We start from the raw sequence: 15,916 nt of genomic DNA on the forward strand, positions 1-15,916 counted from the left end.
AAGGTTGAAAAGACATTATTGATATGTAAAGCTCTCAAATGCCTTCTCAATCAAAGAGGTAGAACCAGCTTGGGTAAATGATAGATCACACAATGGCTATGCTAATGATTCTCATGCCTGAGGCTTCTAACAATGGTTTTTCTCTTTACCTCTCCACATTTTATTGCACTTAAATTGTTTAAACAGCCTTAAAATCATACTAAACAGGCCTTCTAAAATTATAAAGATACTTAAACCAATTCTAATCATTGAGTTATCAATTATAGTAAACTAATTTGATACAAGTTTTTTCTTCACAAGTAAATGATTACAACTGTGTCAAGCCTTCACATGAAGAACCAACTGTCCATACGGTAAGATATGAAACTATCAGGAGTTGGGCGGTAGTGCAGCGGGTTAAGTGCACGTGGCGCAAAGCGCAAGGACCTGCATAAGGATCCCGGTTCGAGCCCCCAGCTCCCCACCTGCAGGGAGTTGCTTCACAGGCAGTGAAGCAGGTCTGCAGGTGTCTTTCTCTCCCTGTCAGTCTCTGTCTTCCCCTCCTCTCTCCATTTCTCTTTGTCCTGTCCAACAATGACAATAGCAATAACTACAATAATAAAACAACAAGGGTAACAAAAGGGAATAAATAAATATTTAAAAAAAGAAAGATATTAAACTATATAAAAAGTTCCCCCATATACAATTTATGTAAATTAACAACATTCACTTATTTTTCTACACTTAACTGGTGTATCTCGTTTTGCCACTATAGGCCTGCCTTTGTCAGCCAACAATTTAAAGACTTGTTCCCTTCAAAGCATAACCCATACCACAGGCATCCCTTACAACCCCCAAGGACAAAGTGTTGTTGAGAAGGCCCACCAAACACCTAAGGCCCAATTAAATAAAGAAAAAGGAAGGATACATCCCCCCAATATTCAGATGGCTAAGGTACTAACTACATTAAACCTCTTTTAAGATTTATAAAAATTCGAACCAGACCCCCGGCTAACCATGGGAAGCGGAATTTGTATGTGTTGCTTTCACAGGAATCCAAGGAAATACATTTGGACCCTTGAACTCTGACATTTCCCACAAGATGGCACAACTACAACACCCCCCCGAAACCCATGATGTCCTGGCACAATCTGAAGAAACTGATTCACAGAGACCAAAGACAAACTTTCCTGCTGCCCTTCCCTCACCCATCACTGTCTTCCCTTCTTGCTTCTGCTTCATCTGTCACCTTTTGGTGGTTTCAGCTCACTCTCTACAGAAAAGCAAAATTCCAGTGGCTGTCCTCCACCATCAAGATAAGATGTGCAATGTTCTTCCCCTGATCATTGGCATTGGACTGACACTTCTATCAGACTTGGTGGAGCTCTTGGACACTCCCTTTATGCTGCTGGACTTCTCAAAGACTGACTGCAGCAGTCCATGGACTTCACAGCCAGCTGTCTCAGGACTGCAGCGCCGGATTGCCCCTCCTGCCCCTTAGGCCCCCGTCCCTCTGCCCATCAGGCAGCCCCCTCAGCCCATTGGGTCTCCCTTCTGCCTCACACTGGCTCTTGCTGTTCTCCTACTTGTCATTCCTTGCTTGTTCCAGTTCTTTTGAAAATGCCTACACAACATCATTCAGGTTTCTGCCCAAAAGATTTTTGTTTACCCCTACACTGCTATTCCTCTGTCAGAAATGGAGTCTTTTGCAGACATTGAACCATTTAAATATGGCCATTAGATAAAAGGAAAGGGCGAGCTGTAGGGAGGTTGCGGGGATGTGGGGGAGCTCCGCAGTGCTTGACCTGAGGGGTGAGTCCATCCTGGTAAGTCTCTCTCTATGGAGGGGTTGAGCAAAAGGGGGGACACATGAACCTCAAAAGGTTGGCGGCTATATAAGTCTTCCCTGCCTCACAAAAACGTCCTCCATCTTCCCGCCTCCAGGAGCCGGCATTCCTTAAAACATTAAGCCTGGGAACATGGCAGTAGCGCAGAGGGTTAAGCACACGTGGCGTAAAGCACAGGGACTAGCAGAAGTATCCCGGTTTGAGCCCGTTGCTCCCCAGCAGCAGGGGTGTCACTTCACATGCGGTGAAGCAGGTCTGCAGGTGTCTATCTTTCTCTCCCCCTCTCTGACTTCCCCTCCTCTCTCCATATCTCTCTGTCCTATCCAACAATGACGACAACCATAATAACTACAACAATAAAAAAAAACAAGGGCAGCAAAAGGGAATAAATAAATAAAATAAATATAAAAAAAAACATTAAGCCTGCTCCACCCTGATTCCCTTTTATTATCTACATATCAATCTTCTGTTTTGTCTTACAAATGACTAAAGGTTTCCTTCCTAATTCCCTGCAGGGTATTGCTAATCCTAACAATTGAACCCCTAGCAATAGTTGCTGGAGAGGTCCATACCATTCCTGGACCCTTTTGCCCTTCTCTGTCCCTTTCCTAACCTTGCATGATATTGTCAAGCCACTTCCATTTCTGTCTTGTCTCTTCTGTGTCTGAGCAGGAGGAAGGAGGGCTTGCAAAGCAGGAGGCTGATGGTGGCCATTGCGGTTTGTGCCACATGGCTTAAACAGGTGTGCTACTGCCCAACTCTGGGGTGCTCGAATGAATAAAGATTTGTACTGCCATGCCGCCACAAGCTTAGTTCCTGGGTCATCTCTCTTGCGTGACTAGTCCGACATATCTAGATGAGTAATTCTCTTCTTTATTTCTTTTTTTTATTTATATAAGAAAGGAGACGTTAACAAAGCCATAGGATAGGAGGGGTACAACCCCATACAATTCCCACCACCCGATCTCCATATCCCATCCCCTCCCCTGAACTGTGCCACCAGTTCCTTCTGTTCTACCTGGTCTAGATTTTTCAGAGAGTCAGCATATAAAGACTCAGCCTATGTATTAAAAATACTCAGTCTATATTTTAAAAAGTTCGAGACACATGATCAATTTTTTCCCTTCCATATTTTAAATAGTGGTTTATATGACTACTCTTTAAGAGGAGTGTACATAAACACCATTCCCACCACCAAAAGACTGTGTCCCATCCCACCCACACACTGCCACCTCCATCTGCCACCCTGGGAAGCTGAATGTCCACCCTCCCCCACACCACAATGTTTTTACTTTGGTGCCCTACTCTAGATTTAATCAGATCCTGCTTTTAGTTTCCCTTTCTGTTCTTTCTCAACTTCTGATGATGGGTGGGATAATACCATACTAATTTTTATCTTTCTGACTTAGCTCACTTAACATAATTCCTTCTAGAAGGGTTCCTCTGTCCTCACAGCCTCTCCAACATTTGTTGCTGCTGTCCTTTTTGATTTATGCCATTCTCACAGGAGTGAGGTGGTATCTCAATGTTGTCTTTATTTGCATCTCTCTGACAATCTGTGACCTGGAGCAGTTTTTCATATATTTGTTAGCCTTTTGGATCTCCTCTGAAGTGAATGTCTTGTTCATATCCTCTGCCCATTTATATGGATGGGATCATTTGCTTTTTTGGTGATAAGTTTGTTGAGCTCTTTGTATATTTTGGTTATTAGTCTCTTGTCTGATGTATGGCATGTGAGGATCTTCTCCCATTCTGTGAGGGGTCTCTTTTTGTGATAGTTTCTTTGGCTGTGCAGAAGCTTTTCAATTTGATGTAATCCCATTGGTTTGTTTCTCCTTTAGTCTTCCTTGCAATTGGGTTTGTTTCATCAAAGATGCCCTTGAGGTTTAGGTGGGAAAGTGTTCCACCAATGTTTTCCTCTAAATATTTGTTAGTTTCTGGTCTAACATCCAGGTCCTTGATCCATTTGGAGTTGATTTTTGTTTCTGGTGAGATAAGCTGATTCAATTTCAGTTTGTTCTTCTGATCCATGGGCATGGGATGTCTTTCCATTTCTTGGTTTCAGTTTAAATTTCCTTGAATAGTAACTCATAGATTTCAGTATACAGGTCTTCACCTCTTTGGTTAGCTTTATTCCTAGGTATTTTATTGATTTGCTCCAGCAGTGAATGGGGGTGATTTCTGGATGTCTTCTTCAGTTTTAGTGTTTGCATATAGAAATGCCACTGATTTTTGTACATTGATTTTGTAGTCAGAAACCTTCCCTAATAACTTCCAGTAGTTTTCTGCTGGATTCTTTAGGATTTTCTATGTATACTATCATATCTGCAAAGATTGAGAGCTTGCCATCTTCCTTCCAATCTGTATTTCTTTAATTTCTTTCTCTTGCCTAATTGCTATGTCAAGAACTTCCTATACTATGTTGAAGAGTAATGGTGACAGTGGACAGCCCTGTCTAGTCCCTGATCTGTGGGGGAATGCTTTCAGCTTCTGTCCATTGAGTATGATGTTGGCTGCAGATTTGCTATATATGGATTCCAATATCTTGATAAATTTCCAGTCTATTCCCATTTTTTGTAGAGTTTTGTGCAAGAATGGGTGTTGGATTTTGTCTAAGGCTTTCTCTGCATCTATTGAGATAATCATGTGGTTTTTGGCTTTGCTTTTTATTGAGGTAGTGAATGACATTTATTGACTTACGTATGTTGAACCAGCCCTGAATTCCTGGGATAAATCCCACTTGGTAGTGATGAACAATCTTTTTGATATACTGTTGTATCCAGTTGGCCAATATCTTGTTTAATATTTTGGCATCTATGTTCATCAGAGATAGTGGTCTGTAATTTTCTTTATTTGTTGTGTTTCTATCTGCTTTTTGTATCAGGGTGATGCTAGCTTCATGTAAGGTAGAAGGGAGTGTTCCTGTTTCTTTGATCTTATGGAATAGCTTAAGAAGTATGGGTACTATTTCCTGAAGGTTTTGTAGAATTCGTGTGTGAAGCTATCTGGTCCAGGACTTTTGTTGTTGGGGAGATTCTTAATAACTGTTTAGATTTCTTTGTTTGTGATTGGTATATTTAGGTTTTGTAGTTTTTTTTGATTCAGTTTTGGAAGGGCATATGTTTCTGGGAATTCTCCATTTATTCCAGATTCTCTAGCTTGTTGGCATATATTTTTTCATAGAAGTTTCACATGATTTTCTGGATTTCTGTGGTGTCAGTTGTGATATCTCCTCTATCATTTACAATTCTGTTTGAGTCTTCTCCTTTTTTGTTTAGTGAATCTGGCTAGGGGTTTGTCTTGTTTAATTTTTTCAAAGAACCAACATTTAGCTTCATTGATCTTTTTTATGGTTCTCTTATTTTTGATGTTTATTTCTGCTCTAATTTTAGTGATTTCTGTCCTTCTGGTTGCTTTAGGGTTCCTTTGTTCCTCTTTCTCTACATCTTTAATGTGTGCAGTATGGTCATTCATTTGAGCCTTTTCTTGTTGTTTCATGTGTGATTGTATGGCTATGAGTTTCCCTCTCAATAATGTTTTAGTTGTGCCCCAAATATTTTGATAGGCTGTGTCTTCATTTTCATTTGTTTCCAGAATATTTGAATTCCTTGCTTGAGTGTCGCTCTGACGCAGTGGTTCTTAAAGAATATGTTGTTTAATATCCAAATTCTGTGTCTTTTAATATTTTTCTGTTTGTTGTTAAATGTTAACTTTACTCCACTGTGGTCTGAGAAGATACTTGGGATGATTTCAATTCTCTTGAATTTGTTAATGCTATCTTTTTGGCCTAACATGTGGTCTATCCTAGAGTATGTGTTGTGTAGATTTGAAAAGAATGTGTATTCCAGTTTTGGGGGGTGAAGAACTCTGAAAATGTCCATGAGGTCTAGTCTCTCCATCTCTTCATTTAATCCTCTTGTTTCTTTGTTGATTCTCTGCTTTGTTGATCTAAGTGTGGGAGTGGGGTGTTAAAGTCTCCCACTATTACTGTATTACTATTGATGTATTTTTGAAGTTCTTTGAGTAGGTGCTTGATGTATTTAGATGGTCCCTCACTGGGTGCATAGATGTTAATAATTGTTAAGTCTTCTTGGCTGATTGATTCTCTAACCATTATGTAATGACCTTGACTATCTTTTATTACTTTATTTAATTTAAAATCTATTGTTTTTGAGATTAGAATGGCTGTTCCAGCTTTTTTTTTTGTTTGTTATCCCTTAGCCTGTATGATAGTTTTCCATCCTTTCACTTTAATTCTGTGTTTATCTTGTTGTGTCAGATGGGATTCTTGCAAGCAGCATATGGTTGGGTTATGTTTTCTGATCCATCCTCCCACTCTGTGCCTTTTGATGGGTGATTTTAAGCCATTGACATTTATTGATATTATGGATTGAATGTATTGTAGTGCCATTATTCAATGAATTTTTATTTGCTCTGACATATGGCAAGTATTATAGTGAAGTTCTTGTTCATAAGAGGTCTTTTAGAACCTTTTTCAGGGCCAGTTTGGTGATGGTTGCTTCCTTTAACTGTTGTTTGTCTAAGAACGTTTTGATCCCTCCATCTAGTTTGAATGAAAGTCTAGCAGGATATATTATCCTTGGTTGATACCCTTTTTCATTCAGGGCTCGATATATATCTTGCCATTCTCTTCTGGCTTTTAGAGTTTGAGTGGAGAAGTTTTCTGATAGTCTTATGGGTTTTCCCATGCATATGACTTTTTGTTTCTTTCTTACAGCCTTTAGGATCCTTTTTTTATCCTTATTTTTTTCATTGTAACTATGATGTGTCTTGGTGTCTTCAAATCTGGGATGATTCTGTTTAGGAGTCTCTGGGCCTCTTGAATCTTAATGTCCTTTCTCTTGTTAAAGTCTGGGAAGTTTTCTTCTATAATTTCCTCTAGAATGTTTACTTCCCTTTCCTCTCTTTCTTCCTCTGGTAGGCCAATTACACAAATGTTACTTCTTTTGAGATCATCTCATATGTCTCTGTTGTTGTTTTCAGTGTCTCTCAATTTCTTTTTGAGCTCTTTCACCTCTTTCTTAGTTTTCTCTAGCTCATCCTCTCTCTGTCTAATTCTGTTTTCTGCTTCTGTTAGTCTTCTTTCTCTTCCCTCAGCTTCTTTCTTCAGTTCAGCTATTTCAGCTTTCAGTTCTCTAATTACCTCAAGGTAGTATTTTCCTTGAGGGTTTCATCTGTTGTTTCCCTAATACTGCTAGCCCTTTCCTACAAAGTTGTTAGTGGATAGAGGAGGTATGAAAAGTGAAACAAGTTCTTCTCACAATGGATAAGACAACCAGTCACCTAGCAATGGAAAATACACTAAGAGTTAATTTTTGTCAACCTGAGGGAGGTGTGGCAAAGGGATCCGCATATATATAATAGTAATAATAAAATATAACAGAGTCAAAAGCCCTAACAGTGGTTCTCCATCTTGGATGGCTCTCAATTTGCTCAGGTACCCTGAGCTGAGACAACTGATTAAAAAAAAAAAAAAACAACTTCCAGGCAGTCTTTCCTAGGTGGGGTGAGGCTTTTCTTGGTCAGATATTTGTCACTCCAATTGGACCTAAGTCCCTTAAGCAGAAAAAAAAAAAAAAGAAAAAAGAACCAAGGGATTCAGAAATGAAGAGGATTGGAATGACAACCCTGGTGAGCTAGGAATCTTGGTAAAGAATAAAGGTCAGCAGGAAGTCTGCTAGTAGGGGCTCCCCACCCCCGGGGTCTGGTTATGGGGGGAGGGAGGGGTGAGGTTCAGAAATAATAAAAAAAAAAATTCCTTTCTTTTTTCTCTATTTTCTAACCCAAATTGAGCTATAGTCTCTTCCTTGATGTCATGCTTAGAACTCCTTGTTCCCTGTCCTGCTGAAGGCCAGGATCCTACTCTTTCCAGCAATTGTTGTCAGAGCTCATGCTAGCAGCTGCTTCTGAGTTGTCATCTTGGCTCTGTCCCCTCTTTCTTCTTTCTAAGAGCTATATTCTTAGCACATTTTTCTCCTCTTGTTAGATGTCTGTGTTTATAGCAAACCTATATCATATAGCACACTCTTCAGAACAATTTGGCAATAATTGATGCAAAGACTTCTTTTCTTTTTGAGGATGAACCAGATATTCTTACGATCTGGGAAGGATCAACTACAATGAGACTACATTTATAAACACAGTGGATTAACCATACTCATATTACAAATACAAAATCAGAAATCATAAGCACTGAGAAAGCATATGTACAATATCACAGCTTGTGTAAGGCTTTTAAACTCTTCTTGAGTCAGCAACTATATTCTCAAATGATTTTCATTCCTCTTTATATGTATCCAAATTAGAAATGGAGCTTAATACTTACACTGTCTTTTATGGAGCCAAAGAACTTAGCAAACCTTAGTAGATAAGTTGCTTAAAGTTCAATAATATGACTCATCATGACTAGGGAAAGATATAAAAAGAGTGAAAGAATAAAAACATTTGTATTTTGTTAATTGGTTCCTAGAATAATCACCAGATCATAAATGGCTAATATTTGTTATTCCATGTATGCAAGGCACTATGGAAATCATGTCACCCAGATTATTTCACCTTTTCTTTCCAATAACATTAAGGTTGATAATACAACCTTAATAATAATTCACTTCCACTTTCAGATAAAGTGAGGAAGGTGAAGAAATGGTGAATAACTTGTCAGTTGTCCACATCTAGAAAGTGAAACAAACAAGGTTCAGATCCAGGCAGTTAAAGTCCAGCATTCACATTCTCTCTCCCCCTTTGTTCATGGACTTCCATGGCCTAGGAATGGTTTTGGGGAGTAAATAGATCTCTGGAACTCACTGGCACTTTTACATGTTCTAATATACTTGGCAGTAGGTCATATTGCCTTATGTATAAGTGTTGGAGGAGTAATTCAGACTTCTTTAACCTTTTCCACTTTTTTTCTTCATTTTCTCTTATATTGGAATTGCTTCTCTAAGATTGAATCACACACTCACTTTCAAAATGAACAATAACTTTTCAATGTACACTTTAATTTCAATGTTTAGTTTTAGGAATAGGGTTTTCAGAGATGGGTGTGCAGAGACTGAACAAAATCAGTGGTCATTTAGTTCAGAATCCATTGTTGCAGAGGACAGAGGAGCACACTGAGCCTAGAAACCTTAGGTTAACTAAAACAGGGCCTTGACCCCATCCAAGAGTGGCGTCAGGCTATGAATAAAATATTCACCAAAGAAGAGATCCAAAAGGCAAAAAGACATATGAAAAATGCTTCAAGTCATTTATTGTCAGAGAATTGCAAATTGTTGTCAACAACAATGAGATATCACTTCACCCCTGTGAGAATGTCATATATCAGAAACAATAACAACAACAAATGCTGAAGAGGTTGTAGGGACAAAGGGACCTTTTGCACAGCTGATGGGTATGTAAATTGTTCCAACTACTGTGGAGAACAGTCTGGAGAACTCTCACAAGACCAGAAATGGACCTAGTGTATGATTTTGTAATCTTCTTCTGGGAATATATCCTAAGGAAACAAACACACCCATCCAAAAATATCTGTGTATACCTATGTTCATAGCAGCATAGTTTTAATAGCCAAAACATGGAAGCAACCTAGGTGTCCAGCAAATTAGTGGCTGAGAAAGTTGTGATAAATATTCACCATTGAATACTACTCAGCTATTTAAAATAATTAATGTTTCTTCTTCAATTTGGATAGAGATTGAAGGAAACATGTTAAGTGAGATGAGCCAGAAAGAGAAAGATGAATATAACTATCCCACTCATAGACAGAGGGTGAAAAACAATAACAGAAATGGAAACATAAAGCAGAACTTGGACTGGGTTTGGTGTATTTCACAAAAGTTTGAGACTCTGGGGGTTAGGATGGGGGATTCAGATCTACTTTGGAGGTGGAATTGATGAGAGCAGTGTGAAACTACACTCATTATTTCATAATCTTATAATCCACTATTAAACAGGGGGAAATGGAATATTTCAAGTTCTTTAACTGCCTAGATTTTAGTTCTGAGTATATGTTCTTTTGTCTAAATATTTAATGTTTCTGATTTGTGAAAATATTAAACTCTGACAATGGGCTTACATTATTAAAGCATTTCCAAAAATAAAAAGAACTCTTTTTAAGTACTAAATCATGTATAACCTTAGACCAGATGGACCAGAATCATTTGCTCCTGTCAATATCTAAACTATAAGTTGATGTCATTAAAGGACATAAAACATGATGAAGTTGGGAGTTGGGTGGTAATGCAGCAGGTTAAGCGCACCTGACACAAAGTGCAAGTACCTGCATAAGGATCCTGGTTCAAGACCCCGGCTCCCCACCTGGAGGGTAGTCTCTTTCTGCAGGTCTGTAGGTGTTGATCTTTCTCTCCCCCTCTCTGTCTTCCCTCCTCTTTCCACTTCTCTCTGTCCTATCCAACAATGATGACATCAATAACAACAACAATAATAACTACAACAATAAAACAACAACGGCAAAAAAGGGGAAAATAAATAAATATAAAAAAAAATGGTGAAGTCAAGTACAATATAATAAATCCTAACCTAGGATGTTCAAATATAAATAAGATTCAAACTAACTTGATTATAACAGTAATTACCTATTGGCTTTTAAAACTCTAAGACCATAAGAAACCTTTCCAATTATCTTTTAAAAATTCATATCTTTCAGAGTCCTGAACCATCTAGGACTTTGCTTATATATTTTTTATTATTTTTTTTATTTTTTAGTATTTTATTTATTTATTCCCTTTTGTTGCCCTTGTTTTTTTTTTATTGTTGTAGTTATTATTGTTGTTGTTGTTGGATAGGACAGAGAGAAATGGAGAGAGGGAGGGGAAGACAGAGAGGAGGAGAGAAAGATAGACACCTGCAGACCTGCTTCACCGCCTGTGAAGCAACTCCCCTGCAGGTGGGGAGCCGGGGCTCGAACCGGGATCCTTATGCCGGTCTTTGTGCTTTGCGCCGCCTGCGCTTAGCCCGCTGTACTACAGCCCGACTCCCGCTTATATATTTTTAAAATTTTTGTTTATAAAAAGGAAACTGACTAAACCACATGATAAGAGGAGTACAACTACACAATTCCCACCACCAGAACTTTGTATCCCATCCCTTCCCCTGATAGCTTTCTTATTCTTTAACCTCCTGAGAGTATGGACCCAAGGTCATTGTGGGATGCAGAAGGTTGACGGTCCGGCTTCTGTAATTGCTTCCCTGCTGAACCTGGGCATTGACAGGTCGATCCATACTCCCAGCCTATCTCTTTTTTCCAATAATGGGGCAGGGCTCTTTGATGCTTCTTCTCTCAGTCCCTTACCCTGTTAAACTGCCTCTAATGACCTCAATTAACTCAACACAACCAATATCACCATGCCACATTATGCTGCCACTGCCTTTTTGCTTTAGATTTTCTCCAGAGACAGCAAGCCTGAGAAGTCAACCGTCCAACTCCAATAATCCAGTGAGGCCTTTCCTCACACGTGGGACTACCCAGATCCATTTCAAATGGCACATTTTCCAGTAAAGTTATAGATCCTAGATATAGGCTATGGCCTAGGAAACTGAGTATATGTATACATATATCCATCAGTTAGGGGAAACTATTATACCTCAATGTAAAAGTGTCTAATAGTCACTCAATGATTTAATAGTTGAGAGAATAACAAGCTTGTCAGATAAAGAAGGAACTGCGAAAACTCAAAATGGGCAAGAGACTAATTCTCTTAGAAGTGGCCTCTTTGATCACTACCGGGTAATTCCATCACCTGAGACCCAAGTCAGGATATCCTAGGAGTCTCTGGTAGATATGATAATCTTAGACCTCTAACAGACCCCTCTCTCCATCAATACTGCTCACTTCCATTAGGAATGCCAATATATATCTTTTCAAAGGCCTCTCTTGGACCTTACCTTCACTATAAAATAGCATTGGTAAGGACTGCCCATTTTTCTAAGGGAGGGTTGGGTCATCCTACTCCGCCAATGCATTATGGGTACATTTAGGTACATTTACCTCTGTTTTAAAGTTCCTTGTTTACCTAGTTGGGAAATAGAGTTTTTTTAATCCCCCAGCCATTTATTTTATAAATATATAGTTTTTTGGGTTAAAATATGCATTATAAAATTACTAGAATGTCTTTGAAATTTAAATTTTACTTCCATTACCTTTGTTTCTGTGTTTTAAGGAGAAAGAGCCAATGTACAGAAATTTACAACTGCTTGAAACTAATATCTTGGATGACTTTTATAACAGCTTTAGATAAACTGATTTCCTTCCTAAATAGTTGCCAGATTCTTAATCATTTATAGTCCTTAGAATTTTATTCTTTTACAACATATAGTTCATTCTTAAAGACATTTTATAGCCTACTGTTATGAAGAAGGGCAAACGCTAGAAGAAGAATAACCCTTCGCATAGTTTTAGATATTGCCTTTTTCACCCCCTCTCTCCTTATTTTTCCTGATGGAATCTAAATTTTTTCTACTATTTTGTTTTTCTGATCCTGTAAGAAAGTTATCCCCAGTCTCTGTTAGTCTAATTTGTTTAACTTGTCAATAAATACTGGTTAACTAGAGTATTTTTAATTTATGATTTCTAAATTTTTCCATGAAAATTAAATGTGTACATGTCCAGCAATGCCTAGTATCATAAAGTAAATTATAATTGTCCTTGACTTAAAGTTTTAGAGACTATCTAATGATGCTGTCACAATTTTATCAAAGTTGATACATTACTAATACTTTCTAACTGTGTGTGAGTTTGGGATGAATAGTTCAGTTTAGTTATAGCAGTGCTTTTCAACTTTAGAAAATGTGAAGATCGGGGCCAGGAGGTGATGCACCTGGTTAAGCTCACATATTACAGTGCACAGGACCAGGGTTAGAGCTCCCAGTCCTCACTTGCAAGAGGAAAGCTTCACGAGTAGTGAAGCTGTGTTGTAGGTGCCTCTCTGTCTCTTCCTTCACTCTCAATTTCTGGCTGTCTGTATCTAATAAATAAAGATAATTTAAAAAAACTTTAAAAGGAAAAAAAAAGAAAATGTGAAGATCAGTGTGAGCAGAAGTAGGTGGGTTCCCTACTAGGGAAAGAGAGAGACAGACTGGGAGTATGGATCGACCAGTCAATGCCCATGTTCAGCGGGGAAGCAATTAGAGAAGCCAGACCTTCCATCCTCTGCAACCCACAACAACCCTGGATCCATACTCCCAGAGAGATAGAGAATGGGAAGGCTATCAGGGGAGGGGGTGGGATGTGGAGATGGGGTTATGGGAATTGTGCGGAATTGTACCCCTCTTATTCTATGGTTTTGTTAATGTCTCCTTTCTTAAATAAAAAAAAAAAGAAGTAGGTGGGTTATATATTGTCAAAAGCAATGAATGAATGGATTCTTGCCTGGTAGTTTTCTTTTTATTTGTTACCAAGTCGGTGAAATATGTAATGGGATAAAGAAATAATATAAGGGAAGTATTGGGAATGGTTGCATAAGTAAAATGTGTACAGAACAATTTGGCTATTTGGCAATTTGGCTCCATAATTTCAAAATGTGTACAGTATAAAGACAAATTTTCAGATTCATGCTTTTAATAATGAGAACAAATTTAGTAAGAAAGCAATGATTAAAATAACATGGATTAATGATTGTGGCCTCTTACTGAAGCCCCTATAATTTTTTTTTCTAGTTATTTTCTTTGAAATTTTCTGAAACTTCCGCTGTATACTTAGAAAGGATGTTACTGGGTCTTGCCTCTCTGTGACAGAGGGAAAAGGCAAATGGAGAACATGGGCCTGACCAAAACTCTAAAGCTGTAGCCTTGTTAATATTGGTCCTCTGGTAATGGGTGGCAGTGACTCCAAGACATTTGGTAAGGCAAAACGTAATTAACTAATAATGGACAAGGTGTAACTGGAAAGTGGAGTTTCTGCACCTGATTACTAATTAATCAGGCATGAGAGCACCTTGTAGATACATTCCCTATTTAATTATAGCAGCTTCTCTTGGTAAAGGAGCATATGTTTCCAGCTTAATCTACTGGTTTATACTGACATCAAATTGTCATTATCAGAAAGTATCAAGCCTTTTGATTATTTCCACTAATTTATTGAACACTTAAAATTAATGAACCCCAGGCCTTTAAAATGTGCTCAGTTGGCTTAGAAGATGGGAGGAGAGAGGGGTTAGAAAAAATCCTTTATTAAAAGGACAATTTGTTTGGATAAAGGTAAAGCAAATACATTTCATGGGTGATCTGAACTCTATTGCTAAAAAGGACATGAATTCTAAAAGCTTAGCCTACAAAATGACAAAAGAAAAAATAAACTATGCTTTCTCACTAACAATGGCCTCCAAAGAAAATACAGCTAAAGTGATTATTATTGTTGTTATTATTAATTATTACTGTGCCTATTCTCTTAGAGACCTTACAGAAATTTAGTTAAGTAAAATAAAAGAAATCAAAAGCAAATGTTGGGAATCAGTTATTAGAATCACTAACAATAGCTTTGTTTTTCATTAATCTTGAAAGTCTCATTAGATTGGGAAGAATTTAGGATAAAGGTGCACTTCTAACATTTTGTATTAAGACAATCTTCTTTCAAAATTAGATCCATGTTGTAACTGTTTATACTTAGTTTCAGGTGAAGGCCAAATTCAAGTGGTGCTCCAGGTGAGAGAAGGTACACCTCCAACTATTTCAGGTGAGTAAAAAACACATGGAAGGTAACTGGTATAGGTAAATATCTTGCAAATAGTTCTCTAAATTCCAACATCCTGTTGTTTAAAAACAGTCATCTGTCATGTTGTTTTGTGCTAACAATTGTATTATGTATAACTGATGTCTGTATGTCCAAAAGTTATTTTAAAATGGCTCATTGATTTAAAAAAAAACATTTAAAGATGTCAGTTAGGGTCATATTATAAATCATGAACCATGCGTGTACACAGGAATACAGATATGCAGATAGGCCATTAAGCCTCTGCCAGTGGAAAGAAAAAGTCAGATGGTCTCAAAATTCAGGTTGTCTCAAATTTCAGATTGTCTCAAAATTTTAATTGCTCTGTTTAATTTCAGGATATTAGTGTAAAACAAAAACAAACACCTCTCCCCAAGAGGCAGATGATTCTGTGAAATTTCTCTAACTCCTAAAAAACAAATACTTAGAGATTGACTTATTGTAAGCAACTTCTTCTAATGCATTTCACAGTTTTTATTTGTCCTGTGCTATCTGCATATTTGCAGCAGGGATAAGTATCCTAAAACTCTGAGTTTTCCTTTGTTTCCTGTGTCATTTTTGTATTACGTGTGGAGCAGAGCACACAAGAATCAGAAAATGGCCCAATTTCTCCATTTAAGTTAGCAAATAAATGAGGTAATATTACTATTAACTATGAACTTGAAGTTCTGGTGGTGGTTATTCCTTGCTGATGGGATAAGAAGAATATGATTCTTTGTTTTCATAATGCTCCTGAACTGCTATAACAGTTTGCTGTTTTATGTTTGTTATCCTTAACCCTGTTTCATTTTGTTGGTTCAAAACCCTTATACTATGTAGTGCTTATTACACAAGGTGTAGGAAGTTAAGCCATCAGTCATAGTTTTTCTTTTTCTATCACAAGGCCTTATGACCCAGATGTGTCAATAAAATGACTCACCACACAATCAGTGAGTGCATGTCTTGAAAAATAAGTATTCCTAAAGAAAAGTGCCTTATAATTTTTTTCTTTCTTGAGATCCTGCTTTCAAATTCCCCAAGGAAATATTTATTTGACTAGGTTAGTTCTAATTTTATGGAGAACATACCTGCTGGAGGAACATTCATATCAGGCTCATTCACAGGATGTCAGGGCATCTGTGGGTGGCCATTCCTACCTCAATCATTTATAGTCAATGTGCCATCCCTCTTAAGTACTTAGTCTAAATATTTCTATATTAGGTCTTTTTAGAAGGACACCATGGGTGGCCAGTGCTCAGATTTTTTTAAGCGCGGTTCAGTTTAACTGGGGGATGTCTCACTTGACCTGTCAATTACAAGATACTAAATAAATAGAAAGCCAATGCTTTATTGTGTTGTAGAATTT

General features: G+C 37.8%; 1 protein-coding gene across 8 annotated transcripts in view; it reads left to right on the forward strand.

Annotated features, from left to right (window-relative positions):
- The window catches only part of PKHD1 (PKHD1 ciliary IPT domain containing fibrocystin/polyductin), a 617,401-nt gene that overhangs the window by 333,918 nt on the left and 267,567 nt on the right, over positions 1-15,916 (forward strand). For all 8 annotated transcript variants that reach the window (XM_007516520.3, XM_060190048.1, XM_060190049.1 and 5 more), the window contains one exon: positions 14,470-14,535. In XM_007516520.3, coding sequence (XP_007516582.1) covers positions 14,470-14,535 — 66 coding nt within the window. The remainder of the gene's footprint in view (positions 1-14,469; positions 14,536-15,916) is intronic.

Source organism: Erinaceus europaeus, chromosome 4 (genome assembly GCF_950295315.1).
Source record: "Erinaceus europaeus chromosome 4, mEriEur2.1, whole genome shotgun sequence".
Taxonomy (NCBI): domain Eukaryota; kingdom Metazoa; phylum Chordata; class Mammalia; order Eulipotyphla; family Erinaceidae; genus Erinaceus; species Erinaceus europaeus.